The sequence below is a fragment of the Solea solea genome, chromosome 16, assembly GCF_958295425.1.
Source record: "Solea solea chromosome 16, fSolSol10.1, whole genome shotgun sequence".
NCBI classification, from domain to species: Eukaryota; Metazoa; Chordata; class Actinopteri; order Pleuronectiformes; family Soleidae; genus Solea; species Solea solea.
Window position 1 is genome coordinate 4,335,112 of NC_081149.1, and position 18,235 is coordinate 4,353,346.

The 18,235-nt window shown below is 42.2% G+C and overlaps 1 protein-coding gene across 6 annotated transcripts; it reads right to left on the reverse strand.

The window, feature by feature from the left end:
* Positions 1 to 962: 962 nt before the first annotated feature.
* LOC131475494 (zinc finger protein 646-like) lies at positions 963 to 16,574 on the reverse strand. 6 transcript variants are annotated; one of them, XM_058653665.1, is made up of 8 exons: positions 16,317 to 16,574; positions 13,996 to 14,255; positions 12,274 to 12,520; positions 10,475 to 10,507; positions 10,042 to 10,131; positions 7,159 to 7,359; positions 5,463 to 5,639; positions 963 to 3,405 (listed from the first exon to the last, which is right to left on the reverse strand). In XM_058653665.1, exons 1-8 carry the CDS (start codon positions 16,449 to 16,451, stop codon positions 3,238 to 3,240), a joined length of 1,311 nt encoding a protein of 436 aa, XP_058509648.1. In that variant the 5' UTR covers positions 16,452 to 16,574; the 3' UTR covers positions 963 to 3,237. The 6 variants fall into 6 exon arrangements, with proteins under 6 accessions (XP_058509648.1, XP_058509650.1, XP_058509647.1 ...); XM_058653667.1 differs by having other exon boundaries at positions 5,511 to 5,642; positions 16,317 to 16,573; XM_058653664.1 differs by having other exon boundaries at positions 5,463 to 5,642; positions 16,317 to 16,570.
* Positions 16,575 to 18,235: the final 1,661 nt, after the last annotated feature.

Sequence of the window (18,235 nt, forward strand, 5' to 3'; positions counted from 1 at the left end):
ACTCACAGCGATGTTTACCTGCTAAAGCGTATATAAGATATTCCTTTATTCGTCCCACATGGGGAAATGTGCAGTGTTACAGCAGCCAACAATCAGGCCTTTAATATATGTACTGCTGATACTGATGATGCCAATGAGATCCTCAATGTTCCAGTGAAGAATAAATGACTACCTGGATGTTTGAAATCATTTCTTTCTGTTTTTAAAAACACACTGGGCTCTAAATTCAATACATAAATGTCTGTGATTCTGTAGAGAATTATTATCGTCCAACAATCACAAATCCTCTCTTCCCTTTTTTTCCCCATTAAACAATATAGGAAATTAATATTTTAGGAATTTGGACATTTGTTTGACATCAGCTCCTCGTCCTACAACCTCCCACACAGCCAGTGACATGAGACCCAGAGCAGAACAGCTGGATTTGACCCTCGTGAGTTAATTTTTTCCCTTTTAGTTCACCATTCATTTAACACTCACCAGGCAGCCAATCACTCTGCTGGGACTCAATGCATTCAGGTGTGTCGCCATGGTCAAGAGGCGGCTGAAGCGCTGGCATTTCCTGTACATACACAATCATCTCTGTAATATCAGAGAAAAAGAAGAGGAAAACATCCTGTGAGAAAATGCCTCACTGTTGTCAGAGGTCAGAGAACAATTAGACTGGTTTGAAACCTAGAAGCAGCAGAGACAACAGAAGGTGTCCTGTGTACCTAATAAAGAATCGTGCTTTAGAAGATAGATGCCTCCTATTTTAAGTCATCATCCCTCCTCTGTCTTGCTCCATTTGTGTCGTTATTGTACTTTTTATTTCTGGAAAAATGTCCTCCCTAAGGGGGAAAGAATCAGAAGTTTGTTTGTTCTCTTCTTCCCTCACTCATGTTTTAAAAAAGTCAAAACGTTGATCATTAGCTGCAGCGCTAATGCTACCGTGAGCCGAGGACAAGCAGCACCGACGGCGATAATGATAAAACATTTTATTTGTATAGCACTTTTCTAAATACTCAAAAGACACTTTACAAGGAGACGGGAAAAAAAAAAGCAACAATGAAAACATGTCATGAATAAAAATAGAGACAACTTTTAAAAAGAGAAAATACAATGTCAGTAGAATTGTGGGTATTTCAATGAGCACCGTGTTAGCAAGATAACCTAACGTGACTACCTATCCCATCCATGGTTCAACTGTTATTCATCAAAAGGACCCGTTAACAGATAAAACACTTGTGAAGCGTGGATTTGGATTTTATCCGGCCAACTAGGACACGCTGCTTAATGAAACACCCTGAAGGTAGGTGTTTGAACTCAAATCTGTCCAGAGAACGCTGAGCTGCAGGAGTTAGGGCTGTCACTTTAACAACAAACTCAAAAATGCTTTTGAACACAAGGCGAGGAGGGGGGGGGGGGGGGGGCGAGAAAAAGTCTAATTCGAACCTTTAACACTTGGAATTCAAAACTTACAGCCTAGAAGTGCAGAGGACTGTCTTAAAGTAATTGCCACGTTGCCCAGCAGAGGGCACTGCGAGTTTGGACGATCAGAAAAGTAAGACTGAGACGCGGCCGCGCAGTGAAAGTGAAGGACACAAAGCTTGACCGTCATCCTGACGTCATTTACCAAGAGTGGAGTGTGGAAATGTTTCCCATTCGACACCAGAGACGGAAAAATACTGAACAAATCTGTGTAGACTCAACACAGATGGGAAACGCAACAAGAGATCGACCGTGCGTGACTAATATTAAGGATAATAATAATAAATAATGTCACAGTCGTCTGTGTGTGCGTGTTAATGTGGCTGAGTTTGTGAATAAGAGAAAGTGACAGCTCTAGCAGGTGTGACGGTTTTCTATAAGAGAACGACACTGGAGGAGGGAGAGAGGGAGGGAGGGAGGGAGGAAGTGTTGACGCTGGGAGTGTGGGTCCAGAGCTTTGGCCACTGTACCGTCCACACACAGCAGTGTTCATGGGCACGAACCAGGCACCAGTTTCCCCTGCTCAGTCACCGGAGTTCATGTTGAGTTGTGATGGGGGGGATGGGATGGGGGGCGTTGATGTAAGGCAGTGTTACATCTTTACAGTCGACTCAGCTCTAGACAGAGACAGTAACAATTAGATAGCACTCGTCTTCAAGTGCTTTTAGAGTGAAAGGAACAAATGAACGTGTTAACGGTGAGTGTGGAACGAGAAGAAAACAAAAAAAACAACAACAAGAAGAAGAATGGAGACGTGTGAAGTGTTATCTTCTAGATTTGATTCCCAGCCAACAGACCAGCAAAAACTACAGTAACAACGTGCCACCACTCACACGCACGTTTAGGAACAAGTGAGCGTTCTTGTTGTGTTGAGAGAAGGAAACTGCGCCGATGAGTCCGTGTCCTTGGCTGTGGCAGAGCGCAGGGAGGAGGGAGGAGGGAGGAGGGAGGAGGGAGGAGAGAGGAGGGAGGAGGTCCTTTTCCCAATAGCAGAGTCACTTCACTTAACGACACGGGAAAATAAAAAATTAAAAAAAAGGCCCGACTGGCACGTTCCTGGACTTTTTCATTTCATTTTTTTCTCTTTGCCGGACATCGGTGGCGTCTCTCCTCGTGGTCCTCGCTGTTGCCTGGTGCTCAGGAGGTGAGAGGTGTGGTCAAACAGAACGGAACACAAACAGTCATGACACCTCCCAACGCACAATATACACACGGTTCGTTCTGGAGCATCACAAAGGGGTACGGTAAAAAAAGAATCTCCAGAATCTTTGTTTAGTTAAAAAAAACTTGGGGTATATGTTCAAAAACATATTAGAATGAGCAGAGAGTTACTTTAACTTCAGGGTTTGGAGTCTGGGACTCACTGTTGATAAAAATAGCCTCTTGTTTTGTTTAACATATGGAGAAAGGAGGTGAGGAGAGACACTATTCATAACGGGAGGGATAGATATTCTCATAACTAGAGAGGGGAGGACATTTTAACTTATATTCAGTACATGGCATAGATCATACATGAGGGTCAAGGCAACACATTTTTAACCTAACTACTCAGTTACTCTCAACTAGTTGTCAGTAGTGCCCTTTCCCCTGATCCCAAACTCGGCGTTCCAAAAGGAAGGGGGGGGGGGGTGGGGGCTGAGGCGGTGGAGGTGGTCACTGGAGTCCTCCATCTTTGATGCTGGATCCCAGAGGTGTGGGACGAGGACGAGGACGAGGACGAGGGTGCGTCGGGGCGGAGGCGACTGCGACAGACGTCACGTCAAAGTCTCATTGATTGTAGAGCGAGCGCTGCTCCCATGGCATGGTCTGGATGCTGCGTGGCACGGGGGAAGGCTTGAGCGTGGGCGCTCCGTTCGGATGAAGGATGTGGCCGATGGGGTTGATGGTGGTGAGGGGCCGCTGGGGGGCCAGGGAGAACGCTTCCTGGTGTTTTGGCTGTCGGAGGAAAGAAGGGAGGAAAAAAAGAGACGGAGAGAGTCAGTGGAGTTCCTTTAGAGATTAAAAAACACCCAATGAAAATGTACCGTGAAGGTGGTGAATGAGGCAAAATAAGTTGAGAAAGACAAAATGATTATGATTATGATTTAAAGTTATTCAATATCTGTATTGAGCTGATGTTCTATCAGATACCAGGACAGGAAAATCACGCTTGAATAAGAAATAACTGCTTCACTGAGCACCAGCTATAAAGAGACGTGCACTCAAGTCAGAACACAAGACAAGACAAGATAAGAAAAGATAAGATAAGATAAGATAAGATAAGATAAGATAAGACAAGACAGTCATGTTCGCGCTCTTGTTTTGATATGCATTGATTCACAGTGAACAAAGAGAAAATGGATTTAAGATGAATTATAAATAACAAAAACAGACACAAATAAAGTAGATTTAATTAAAATACTGAGGAATTTAATTCATTATCTGCACACGACCAACAAACCAAATTCATTTTATACCCAAATATAATAACTTTTCATAGATCATATAATATGAGCATAATATTCAACCACTAAAACTAATTTTTCTGTTCAGGAAAGAAAATAATTGACTATAATTTGATATTAATCAAGAAATAATAATGTGCTTTTTTGTGTAAATCAGTCAATTTGAAAATTCATGCATAACAATAATAACTAAATTTAAGCATTAAAAATATCATTTTGGTTAAAGAGCTTATCATTAATGCTGTTACAGCATCACTGAAACATTATCACTTGTTTGTGACGCGTGTTTCTCTCGTTACTGCAAACATGCAGCCCTGGTATGTGTTCAGGAAACGTCCAGCAGAGGGCAGCAAACTGGGCCTTAAAGCCACAGCATGCTGGTGTTCACTTACTAACAGTGTTGAATGAATGAATGAATGAATGAATAGCTGAACTGAAACCTGCGATTGACCCCAAGAAACTCAAAATCCCATGTTCCATTTCCCCCGGTGACATCACTGAACATCGCTTCAGTGAAATATGCTGCGTTGGTGAAATATGGGAAAAAAGCAGGCTCCAAACACAACAGTGAGAGAATGATTAGTATGAAAGAGTGAAAGCCACGACTACAGTGACAGTTAGTGGTGTTAGAGAGGTTCCTACCGCCACAGTGCAACAGATCAAAGCCCGAGGTAAGAAAGTAGTCAAATCAAATCACAGTTTGGTCTGTTGCTGGTTGGATTTTATTTTATCTCTTGATTCATGTTGATTCTGCTTATGACTAAACTAAATGTTTATATTGTAAATGATCCAAAATTCCAGTTCATTTTCATTAACTCCCGTGAAACGTTTCTGGAATTTTAAAAGCGTGACTTTTCCACCCTGATTCAACCCGAGACTTTAGTCTCAGACTGAACTACTTTCACTGTCATATTAGCCTCTTTTAGTGATGATGCTATTTAATGTCATTTTATTTGCTGTGAAATTAAGATTTATACCAGCAGAGGGCGCAATGAGCAGACCAAGTATATCAATTGAAAGGTAATTGAAAGGTAAATAATGGCAATTAAAGCGTCACCTCCAGGGCTCCGTAGAGCTGAAATTGTATGTGAGGAAAAGTGGTTCCTTGTTTTTGTTGGTGATTTAAAACATGAATGTCACATAAACTTGCTGATAGTGTACAAAAAAGATTTGTTTTATATTTATTGTTACAAGTCGACTATTGTTTATGAACCTGTTGTTTTTTCACGTTGATGAAAATGCACTGAATGATGCAAAACTGTCCTTTTCCTACAGATGAGACGTCTTTCAATCAGATCTACAATTCTATTTGAAATCAAAACAACAGACCAAACTCTGAAAGATTTCAGGAGGAGATGAGAAACTGTGTCGACCAGGCTTCTAAGCAGAAAACCGCACAGTTGTGTGTGTGTCTCTACAGGGCAAGTCCTGGTGGACACACTCAGTATTACAGCACTAGACTCTGTCCTGATGTTAGTAGGCAGACAGGGAGAAGGGAGCTAGCCAGCAGATAGTGGATGGCGGGTGTGTGGCTGTTTTCTCTCCTACCATGGAGTTGACGCTCAGCCTAGTGTATCCCGAGCTCATCTCCTTTACCTCAGGCACCAGGGGCTGGAGCAGAGAGTAGGAGGAGGACGGGGCTGCGCTGGAGGAGGACACGTGTTTGTTGGAGGAGTTCCTCATGCTTTGCTGGCTGCTCTGGGAGGACACTGAGCTGGGACGTCCCTGCTGAAACACACACGGCACAAACCTTCTTAGAGGGACCGCAAACATCATAAAATGCCAAAGCTCAAGTCCACACGGCAAAATTATTCCTTTGTTTTATGGAGCAAAGAACCCAGAAATATTCACATTTAACAAGCTGTAAACTCAGGAAACTTGTTGTAATGATTAAAAAAAAATCATCAAACCAGAAACATAAAGATAGCAGTCACTTTCCAACATCACAGGACAATAATGTCCACATACAGTCTAATTGATTTATTTAGCCTGCCACAAGGGAGAGTGTGTGTTACTGTAGTCACTCACACTCCTGTCAACATGGCTAAAGTCTCAGCTAAATCACGGACCCTCCAAAAACAGTTAAGGGTCCATTTAGTTGGGTTTTTTTTTGGACAGACACTGAATAATATATGTATAATCATTTTTAAGTAAGAATCATTTGAGTTTTATAGCGTTTCATATGTACTTTAAGCAGGGCGTTGTTTTACAGCCAGACAGACAGAAGGAGAACTTTAAGACACAAACAAAGTACAAAATCATCCTTTTTGGTACACAAAAGGCCACTGTTTGTTACAATCTGTAGTCTCACCACTAGATGTCCCTCATTCTAAAACAAGGGACGTTTAAATTGGATGTGGAAAAACTGCAGTTCAATTTACTGAACTCTAGGTTAGTCAACATTGTCAAAAATCAGTAATGAAATGAATTTAATTGTCAGTTACGGCTACAGTTTTCACTGTGGACCTGAACAGCATCCTAGTTTTGTATGTTTTGGTCAGAGTGAGACCTCTTACTTTCTACCTATCTCACACGTGGAGTATAAACAGCAGGTAAACATCAGAGTGATCAAACGCCTCACACATGAAAATATCAAAGATATGGGAACATTTCACGCAGCAAATCAAAATATTAAGTATAAAAATTAAAAAATTTTATAAATTTTTTAAATTCTCGATCATGAACACTTGGCTCACTGAAAAACAGACAGTAGTTTTTTTTCTCCCCTTGGATTTAAATTTGAAATAAAAAATGATATTGAAGAGCTTTTATTTATCTTTTGTATCCTAAACAGCAGCATTGTTTAATATATTTGAATAATGTGTTTTTATTGACTTAGTTATTTTTGGCACATGCCCAAAACAAGCCACTGAGTAAATTGTGTGATTGATTAATCGTTTCAACAACCGATGACTAGTCGACTATCAGAATAGTCATTAGTTACAGCCATGTTCTATTAACTTATGTCACACTTTCAGGCAGACTTAAGTCGGCTAACAGCCGCTTCATTTTCCACCGTCTCAGAAGAGAAACTGCCGTTTAACCATTTGACGGCAACAAAATTCACTGTAACTGTGTTTAATTTATAATTATTATGTCCAACGTCGCTGTTATTCCCATTGAAATATGTAAAAGGGAAATAAAAAATAAAATGTATTTGTCAGATTTTTGCTCAAGATGAAAATGACATGAAACATCCATATCGCCCCGTCCCTGCCCCTGTGACCCCACCCATCACATCTACCTGGTGGGGGTCAGGCTGGCTGCCACCTTGACCTCCCTGAGACATCGGTGACACGCAGTGGGAGGGAAGTGTGTCTTGCTGGCCGTGTCCACTGTGCTGCTGCTGCTGCTGCTGCTGCTGCTGCATCATGGAGTTTGCGTTGTTGTGTCGCTGCTGCTGCCGGCGGGCGTTGTTGGCGTAATTGGAACGACGGCTGCCAGACTGGAGGGAAGAGGAGGGCGAACAGAGACAGAAGAAGAGGGCGAAGGGGGGTGAGTTCAGTGTTGGTCGCGTCGTCGCGACACAAACATTTTCACAAATGCAGATCAGACACAGTGCAGAGGAGACGTGACAGATGAACGTGATGACCTGTCGTTTTACTCTCTCTTCAGTGTAAGTGTGTGGCGTTCGTGTGTCTGACTGAGACTCATCACCTCACTAACCTAACTGTCTTTAAACCTATTAATATGACTGGATGGGGTGATCAAATCCAACACACACACACACACACACAAACACAAATATTTACCAAATGACCTGAGTCTACATTCTGTAACTATGGTAACTATGACAACAGATGCTGGCCCTGTCAATTTGTCCCTAACCCAGCGAGGTTTAGTCATTTTGCTTGAGGTCAGTTTACCAGTGATAAACTGAACCGATCTTTTCTCCTCAAGATTTAGAGCTACAGCTCGACCTCAAAGCTTTAGACAAGGAAATTCTTTTTTATTATTATTGTACAATTTACAACTTGGGTCTTAGCCTTTTAGTTTGGACCATCATTCATGTCAGACAGGATAAAGGTTTATGGACTAAAAGCACTGGTGAGACAGTGGGATAGATAAGAGATGGAGGTGAACACGCAGGTTTCTCTTCTCTGTGTTTTGGGAGACCTGCAACTGGATTTTTAGAAAACGGGTCCCACTGAGGGAAGATTTCAAAACGCCACCTTTGCTTTCCTGTAGACAAAGAATACGATAAAACCATGATGTCAATTGTCAACTCGGGCTGAACAATTCATCGAATTACAGCAATTTTCAAGCCAAAATATCATTTTAGATGAATTACTATTTCACATCTTATTCAACAGACTGAAGAGAACATCTTTGTTTCTCACAGAGCTGCACAAATATCACACATTAATCCTTTAAAATGTGTTTTTTGAATGAAAATGAAAATAACGATGTAAAAATGACCATTCCCTCTAAAATCGCGATCGCGTTTCCTGTCAAAATAACCGCAATTAGATATTTATTCAAAATCGTTCAGCCTATTGTCAACATCCCGCCTGATGTTGACGATGTTCTCATGTGTTTGGAGATTTTTTGGCAATGCCGCCAACTACAGTCACGGAAAAGTAACTAAAGTCGGCCTGAAAAGACGTCAGATATCGCTAGAACGCGTCTTATCCTCACGACTTGTCCTTCAGACAAGAGAGTGAAGAAAAAGATGAGTTTTGAAGACTAACCGTGAAAGTGAACTGCAAAATAAACAGGGAACTTTTCAAGAACAAGACTGTTTACATTTCTTCCGTTTCCGTGTGGATTTGGAACAAATACGACAATGAGACAACTCTACAGAACACTGACAACAAAATGTCCATGTGTTGTTTGTGCCATCAGCAACTTCATTTTATGCAGACGATTAAAGTACGACACATTTAGATTGATTTTTTAGGAGTCTTAAAAAAGACGGAAACCACTTTGTTTTAACCAGACGGCAGATCACTGTCAGATCACTGTAAATTTCGGGTGAACTGGGAAGATGAACACAACAAAAGGAATGTAGCCTACCCTGTGCTTTAATGTGCACCTTCATTTTCACTTCTAAGATAATCTGTTCTAATACAAAGGAGGTGTCGAGTCATGTGTGGACGCCTGCTCTAAAGCTGTGCTCACTGGTCAGGGGCAGGTGAACCCAAACATGTGTTGTGGACCCCTGAAGAGCATGTAATGACAAGAGACTCACAATATATACTGGGAGTAGAGCAACAATGGAGCCAGTTAGCATCAGCAACACTGGTTTGTCACAGTCAGTGGAAAGAATAACTGACAACAGTTTACTTTCCAAACAGAAACCTCAACTTTCAACTGTAATGGCGTATTTCCACCGGCTCTACTCGCCACGCCACGGTTTAAATAGCGTTTCCACTTGCATAGTAACCTGGTACCAGGGACTATTTTTAGTACCTGCTCAGGCAAGGTTCCAAAAGTGTGCCGAGTAGGTAACTATGCGATGATTGGTCAGGAGTCTGGTGCCGCTGTAGTCTGTGGAGTAGGAGTCTGTGCTCTGGAGACGTGTGGACACAAATCAAACAATCCTAAAAACGTGGGTTAATCTCCAACAACTACAGGAGTCTGGTGTAAAGTCACTAATCACACTGTGTGTGTGTGTGTGTGTGTGTGTGTGTCACGTATAAAACGAAGTCACCACAGTTTCACGCAGTCGTGCAGTGATGACTCCGCCCACGTTAAGTAGGTACTTTATTTGTAATGCAGATCTAATCGTGCCGTGACGAGCTAATGGAAAACTCATAATACTGAATCCTAATATAGATTAAAGCCACCAATGATTGTAAATGAAATGATTTAGGCGATGAATGGATCTTCCCAGTCCAGACACATGCTATAAATAATAAGCTAGATTGGAAATATGAGTCTTTCAGTTGTGGGTCAAATTTGTTTTCCTTGTTGCAATAATTATTGAACAACTAAGATTTCTGTGCATGGTACTTAAATTGTGACGTCACATCTGAAATCGCTTGCAGGTCCTTCCTGCAGCTAAACCTCACCTGCCTCACACACACACACACACACAGACACACAAACACAACACACATGACACACACACACGAACACACACACAGACACGCACGCACGCACGCACGCTCATGCTCAAACCAACCTGGTGTTTGGCCGCGGCGCTGCAGCGGTGCTGGGCCAGGTCCAGCATGGTTCGGTAGCTCTTAAAGCAGGACGGGCAGTTGAACCGGTTCTTATGAACCAACCCCAAGTGCACACACACACAGACAAAAGCACGCACACACACACAGACACACACACGTCATTGGATTACTATACTTGTGTATATGTGTCAGATCTGTGGCATATTTTAGCCCTGACCTTTGACCTAAACTTAGCCTAAGCCTGGTCTAACCCTAGCTCCACAGGCCCACTGTCATCACAGCACAGCTGCAAATCAAGCTCTGCCCAGAAGGCTGATTGTAACTGTAGCTGAAGAGAGGACAGAGAGTCCAGAGAAATGGGCTACAACATGTTTACATGCACATTTCAAAGCAGACCATACCACATATACATGGACATGCATGCATACGCACCCACACTCCAGTTTTTCTCTTAAAGCCAACCATCTGTGCAGCAATGTTACCACAAAAATAAAAAACAGAGTCCACTGTAGAATTAAATCAAATTAAGAGCAAAAATGTCCTACAGTTGACAAACTGATGGTTTGTCGTGCTAAAGGTTTGCTACACAAACAGAGAATGATCATGTTTACATGACACAAAGGGTACATTTGGAACAGCAGTAATGTGTGTTTGTCTTTACGTCACACGTCAACTTATTAACACGTGTACACCTGCACCAATTAGTGAGAATGAATTTGACCCATCCTTTTTACACTAGTCAGTGAACACACACACACAAGCTGGGCACAGGAGCAGTGTCTGCGCCTGGGATGCAATAGGGAAGTAGGTGCCTTGCTCATGGGCACCCCAGCCCTTGACCTGTCCTGCGATTTGAACCAGCGGCCCTCCGCTTATAAGCCATGCAATAGCGTGTGACTTCACTTGCAGCGCACAAGATGTGACGCCATTGTGGTGAAAATCTCTACAGAAGAAGAGGGGGAGGTGACATAAGGGTGGGGAACCACTGCGGCCGCATACTGATGGGATCTGGATGTGGACACCGGTGGAGCATGTGCTGGAGCACGATCCAATCACACAAGACGCTGCCATGGACTGTGTGGTGGGACCGTTTTTGAACCCGCCCATCGCCTGAGCTTTCAAACACCAGCTCGACTTTTCAGTTAAACCCAACAGTGTGGATCCTTTCTTTAAACAGAGAAGCTGGGATGTTGAGAGCCGTCATAGGACTGACAGAAAGGTGAGATTAACTCAGATACGGTGGCTCTAAGCTGTACGAGTTTGCCTCACTGAGTGTAGGATGTGGACAGAAGCTTTAAAATTGTATGCGTTTCAAACAGGGCATTGTTCTCAGTTCAGACAGTGACAGCCTTTACTGCTGCAACAGAGCATGGCTCAATCCTCAAGAGTCTGGCAGACAGAGACAGACATGTTTAAAAATAACGCCGTGATCGAGGGTTTGTTTGTGATGTGAGCCAATTGAGGATGTGCTACCTCTTTAAGATTTCTTTGAACATGGTTTTTGGATGTTTGGTACAGCACAACATCTTTTTCAAATTAAAGTTACATTTAAAAATATATTATTTACGGCAATTTTCAAAAGGCAGCGCAGATGTAAAATGGAGCGGCAGCTTTGCAGCAGACAAACGATAGAGTGGCCCAGCCACACATGCAGGACAGGTCATCATCACAGCCTGACCAGACTCAATCTTCCACACACATGGCACAGTCATAATCTCCTTCATTAAAAACAGTTATATTATGGTAGTTTTGCCATTTGATACGTTTCAAATTAGACTTATTAATGTGCCTGGTAACTTCGATGCATAAACGCAGTCCAGGTGAGCCGTCTAATACAAACCTTAACATTAAACACTGAAAGGCTGCTGCCTCTCCTCAGAAAGTCACCACATGGCCCAAGTGCAGTGCCTCCTGCAGGCTCACACACAACTCCTTCTAACCTGAACATGTCATCAATCATTCCACTTTCACGATAGAAAAGAAATATTGTATTATTGTGTTAGTCTGATGAAAGCTGGGCTGGGTTTCCTGCACAAGCAGGTAAGTTTTAAAGTAGCTGACACAAGCTTAAACAAAAACAATCACAGTATACTTCATTCAGATATAAAGTATGCAGGCTCTCGTGTGTTTTGCTTTTAAAAGACTCACAGAGTTAGACAACAGGCAGCGCTGCAAACTCATCATTCAACCATCATGCTCTCCTGTCAGTGCATGCCGTCACACAGACCCACCTGGCTACTGCCAGCAGCTTGGCAGCGGTGCTGGGCCAACTCCAGCATGGTCCTGTAGCTCTTGCAGCACGAAGGGCAGTCGAAGCGGTTGGGCCCGTCGTCGTGGATCCTCTGGTGGTTCCGCAGGTACCGGGCCAGGCGGAAGGCCTTCCCACACAAGTCGCACATGTAGCGCTTCTGACCGTGGATTCGCATGTGGTTGCGAAGAGACATGTAGTTGGTGTAAGGTTTGCTGCAAAAGTCACATCTGAAAGTTCAAAGAGGAAAACGATGCAGAGGTTAAAGGTGGAAATGGCGTTGAGTCAATTCAGGCATTTAACCGATGCTCTCCGTCTACAGGGACCTGTGATGAGCGAGCTGGGACTAGTCCTGAGTCATTTTCAACACTCTGGCATCTTTGATTACATCAGTGGTTCCCAAACACTGGGTCCAGACCCACCGATGGGTCACAGGGGATTTTTTTGGGGGGATCTCCAAACAAATTTGCATTTTCCCAGTCTTTCACTTATTTAACGATACTATTGAAAAAAGCGTCGTTTAGGAACCGATATTGAAGTGAAGGTATTGGTATTGAAGATTTTTGATTGATACTCAGCCCTATTTACGACAGTAAATACGAGAGTATTAGGACATTGAGAAAAAAATGTTTTCACAGACTTCGAGAATAAAGTCGTAATATTCTAACCTGTTGTTTTACCAGAGGAGAGTTGCTAAAATGAGGGCCGCAGAGCATTTCATGATTGTATCTTCTTTTTTGAACTGGATTTGAATGCATCTTTTCCGCAGAAAGAATCAGGCGGACATGGAGGAAATCGCTGCTTTTGTGGAGGGGGAAATCGTTGGAAGTGGTCGACTGCAGGGATGTCGGTGGATGCATCAGCGGGCCATTCAGAGGGCTTTTGTGGTTTCTCAAGAAACAATCAGACTGATAATTAATTTTCCGGCGACCATGGCGTCTCCGATGCCGACAGTACACCTGCGGAGGCCCCAACACCTTATGGCATGTGGATTCATATGATAAACTAGAGAAACCACAAAACCCCTATGAGTGGCCCACCAATGCATCCACTAATAACCCTGCAGTCGTCCAGTTCCAGCTGTTTCCCCCTCCACAAAAGCAGTGATTTCCTTGAAGTCCGCGTGGTTCTTTCTGCGGAAACGATGCATTTTGTTGCACATACTCTTTAAAGTCCTGATACTTATGACAATGTAGTGCTGATGTCCCAAAAGATTAAGTGTCTCCTTGTTTGTGAAACATATTCTAAAGTACAATTCCACGAAATGCTCCACAGCCCTCATTTTAACAACTCTCCTCTTCTAAAACAGGTTAAAATATTATAAATTCTAAGACTTTAAGACTAATCTTGTACATTTACCTTTATTCTCATAAACTAAGACATTATTCTCCAAGTCTGTGAATAGTTCTTCTCCCAATGTGGCCCTAATTCTCCGTCAAACATCTTGGAAGAGCGTTCTATATTTTTATTTCGTCTTACTTCATTTTCTTAGTGCCTAAAACAGTTCACTCGCTGTTATGTTTGAAAAAAAAGGACCAAAAATAAAGATACAAAGAAGCTTAGTAGTAGTTTAGTAGAAACGCTACAGGACAAAACAACGACGGGCCGTGGGACAATGATCATCCTTTTTCGGCAGGTTCAAATTCCCAGGTATACCCAATCATTTTAGTGTGAAAAGATGCTTAAGAGAGTCCCAGGTACATACTTGAAGTCCCCCGTCCTGTGTGTGAGCTTGTGGTTGAGCAGGGAGCTGGCGTGCTTGTAGGCACACGTGCACAGGTCACAGACGTACGGCCTCTCGTCCGAGTCCTCCATGTCGTCTACCGCTGTTGTTGATGCAGATACCGGCGCTCGGGACTCCATGGAGAGACTGGAGGTGGACAGTGACGTGGAGGAGAGACTGGAGCTGGTGAGGGCTGCTGATGACGAAGGGAGCTGATCGCACCAGTTGATGGTCGAACTCGGCTGTGAGAAAGAAAGATACTTTAAAACCAAAACCAATATCAACATGTCTTTGATTTGACTGCTGGTACCTACTTACTTTAATTTTGATTTTTGAAGTGCTATGTAAGGCTGTCACAATGTTTTTTTTTTACCATAATGCACCAATACCACTACCATTCCATCCCTGATGTGATGTTGCTCGACCAAATATGCTGTGCAGTAGAATGACCATCCATACGCACAGATATACAATTAAAAAAGCCTAAACAATGTGCTTAAAATTGGATTAAAATGAGGTATACATCTATGTAAAACTGATCTTTTAAGATTTGGTTAATCCATTTCAACAATCCAGGTAGTAAGAGATGTTATTATTGTCAATAAAACTCACTGTCAGGGTATAAGTTAGCAGCAAACCTGAAACAGAAAGCTATTAACACTGCATACATCAGTATTTTTCTATTATTGTCATAACCACATCAGTAAACAATGTCAATGGACGTCATGCTTTCCTAATATCATGCAGCAGTAGTATAAGATTCTCTCACAGACGTACTTTAAATCGTACTTTAACCAGCTCTCTACAAAAAGACAAACGCTTAATTTATACAGAGATTTAAACAGTCAGAGTGCATCTCACTCCCCACGGATTCTGCACAGCTATAACACTGTCATGATATTGCAATTAAAACTCTGAACTTATTGTCACAGCATTTGTGCATCGCTATATCTCTGCTAGTTAATCCACGTCAATCCTAACAACGGGGTAGGGACGTAAAAGAAAGGTCACAAGAAATGTTCTGAGCCACCAAAATAAATTTTAAATGTATAATTATGATTTCTGTGTTTGTTTTAACATCATGTATGAATGTTATGGTTCATTTATCAAGCATATATTTCTTGGAAATATGTGTTTCACCTATTCTAAATGACATTACAGAAAGAGACTGAATAATCTAAAAGCTATTTAATGACATGATTTATATTGCAAACTGGCTTTAAAAAGTGGGTGCTCATACACAATGTTTGGGAACCACTCATCTAAATGATCATTTGTGTGATATACTGTGAGAAAGTAGTCCACGTAAAAGAACTAGCAGGTGAATAAGGGCTGAATAGATGACATCGACTGTACGAACACAACAACAACAACAACAACAACAACAACAACAACAAAGTACTAAGGGTCAACTTGACCGTGGGAACTAAATGCTGATGTGTGTCACATGTGTCACAGTGCATAAAATAACATTAGCATGTAGCCTGAGTCGAGAGCAAACAAACAAATAAGTGTTAAACGGTAGAAATGAGAGCGTAGGTTTCAGTGTGGACTGTGCAGATGAGCGCGACCATGAATGAACCGCACAGTCTGGCATCACAAAGAGCTCTTTCAAATCCTCCGCGGGGCGTCTTCCGCCACCGTTTCCTGTGGGACAGCCTGCTCGTGTTTACTTTGCGCTGTTCGCTAACAATATCGCAGGCCGCATATGTGCACCAGTGCGCTGATCAATCCCCCCTGGCTCGCACACAGCAGTGGAATTCACCTCCACGGTGCACAGTTTAGTTTGGCTGCACACGACTGAGATCTAAAGACAACGCGCTGCCTCTGCCTTGGACACGGCTGTTCAAAACAAGGCAGAGCCACAGTTGCATGGTAGTAGCATTAGCTGACCAATGTTTAGCTACTAAATTATTCACGCTCACTTAAATGTTGGCTTATTTTCAAAACACAGCAACTATAGAATTGCAGCGATATTTTAACTACACTAATTACGCGGCGTGTAACGCGCTCACCCGTTTGCACTACAGGAGCTAATCATTACTAGCCACTTAGCTCTGCAGCAGCTATTATCCAGACTAGGCCAGGAGCAGCTCAGCATGACGGTGGCTGTGTTTGCATGTAGCAAATTAGCATTTGTGGATGCTAACTTGTAGCCACACATAACCTCAGTGGACAACCAGGTGCAAATAATAGTTCCCTCCACCCCGCGTTAGTGAACTGTAGCTCCCGTTAGCCGTGTTGTTGCAGCTATGTAGGCGCTAGGCTCGCTAGCTAAGAGCGGTGGTAGCTGGCTTTCTTACTCCGGAGTCGTTGGGATCCTTTTTCCAGAACAATTGAGAGCAGTGAGCGAAGGACTCTGTCGATGTCACATAATTTACTCCGTTTCGATCTTGAAAGTCTCCATGTGAGCTGCCGGTATTTGTTCTGGCGTACATCGTCGGTTTTCTGATTCTTCGACTGCTTTTTTCTATCTGAAAAGAAATCGGGCCGCTTTGTCGGGATCTTCTTCCGAAAAGAAAAATAATTCTTCTGTGAAATGAGTATTTTGGTGGCAGACATATCGAGGCGTGCACGGCATTACTGCCGCCTGCGGGACCGGAGTGTAACAACATATAATCCATTAACGATCACAATGAATGAGAACACAGGGCGAACTCTTTTAATCCACCGCGCAGCGTGTGAGGACTTTACAGGCGTTTTTCACAGCACACATTAGACAGGAAAGGCACAATGCACACCGAAAATGAAGAATATAAATGAAAAGGAACCCTCCTTTGTTTCATTATTTGTGCCCAATATTAAAAAAAGGGATCTATCTGTATCACTTATTACCAGCAGTTAGTCAAGAGCAAAAATAATCAGCAATTATCAGTGATTTTTCTCACTTTACTGGGCAGGCCATGAGTGGATAACAAAGATAGTTCTCTCTGTGTATAAAAACGACAATAAAAACAATGTAAAAATATTACATTTAAAGACTTGGCTTCTGGACAGTGATTTATTCGGTCATCTCACAGCAAGAACGTTCCTCCAGGTACTGGCTTCCTCCAGCAGTTCAGAGATGTGGTTAAATTAACTGTATGCAGGTGTGAATATGAATGTGTGTGTGCTTGTCTCTGTATGTTGCTCTAGTTTACTCTGCTTCTCACCCAATGTCAGCTGGGATTGTTTCCAGCTCACCCTGTCACCCACACAGGATGAGATTTAGAGAATTCATTGATAATAAAGTAATTTATACAGTGTTTCAAAAGGCATTCGAGGGCGTTTTACATCGAAACACAACTAACAAAGTGCAGTTACAGACATAAGAAAAAGTCTGGACATACAGAATCACTTCATCAATTACACACAGTAGAAACATACTAGATTAAGAACAATAACAATAATAATAAACTGGGGAGCTGACTTCAATTTCTGTGAGTAAAGCAAAACACATACTAATGTATCATGCCAAAGCAAGTTCATTTTATTTACAGTACATGTATAATTTGTACAACATTATCACCTATAGTTCAATGTGCAGTACATAAGAAAGAAACGTGAGTGAACACATAAGCTGTGACACTGACTATAGTTTAAATATCAGGTAAATACTTTGACACTTTCAGTGTGCTATATTATGATTATTATAATCTACAACACATAGTTGAGTTCTTCTGTGTCAGATCTCTCAGAGAGACTTTGTAATAAGCCGCACAAACATACACAGTAACTAGATTCTGTACTTTAACAGCATGACACCACAAATACTGTGTCAAAATCAAAGTCAATATAAAAACAAACATCTTGCTTACAGTGGCAACAATGGAAAAAATCATAATTCAAATCATGTGTTCACTTATCATATGCAAATGTACAAAAAAGATCAAATAAACAGTCAAAAGAAGGAATAAGTGATGAGTTTGTGAAAAGCAGCAGCAGCAAAACTAGCTTCATTTATTACATGACAGTGCTCACATTAGCAGCTCAGTGCTGCGCCGCTCACTGGGACACTTACAGTACGTGGAGTAGCTTTTTGGCAGCTTCTATAGATCACAGCAGTGATGAAAACACAACTCAGTGGACATGACACTAACCTACACTGGCAGAATATTACCGTTTGCTCAGATTTAAGCTCATTCACAATGATACCAAACAATGCACTCTGTGTCTCCAGTGGCTCTGCAGTCACTGACCACTGTCCTTCACTCCGTGTTGGACACTCTGTAGCTCCAGATTC

Excerpts from the sequence above, each read along its gene's own strand:
- LOC131475494 (XM_058653664.1), bottom strand. The coding sequence starts at position 16,451 with ATGTACGCCAGAACAAATACCGGCAGCTCACATGGAGACTTTCAAGAT. Across the intron at positions 12,521-13,995 it reads CACAGGACGGGGGACTTCAA|ATGTGACTTTTGCAGCAAAC; the intron begins GTATGTACCTGG and ends TTGAACTTTCAG. Across the intron at positions 10,132-10,474 it reads AGAGAAAAACTGGAGTGTGG|AACCGGTTCAACTGCCCGTC; the intron begins GTGCGTATGCAT and ends TTGGTTCATAAG.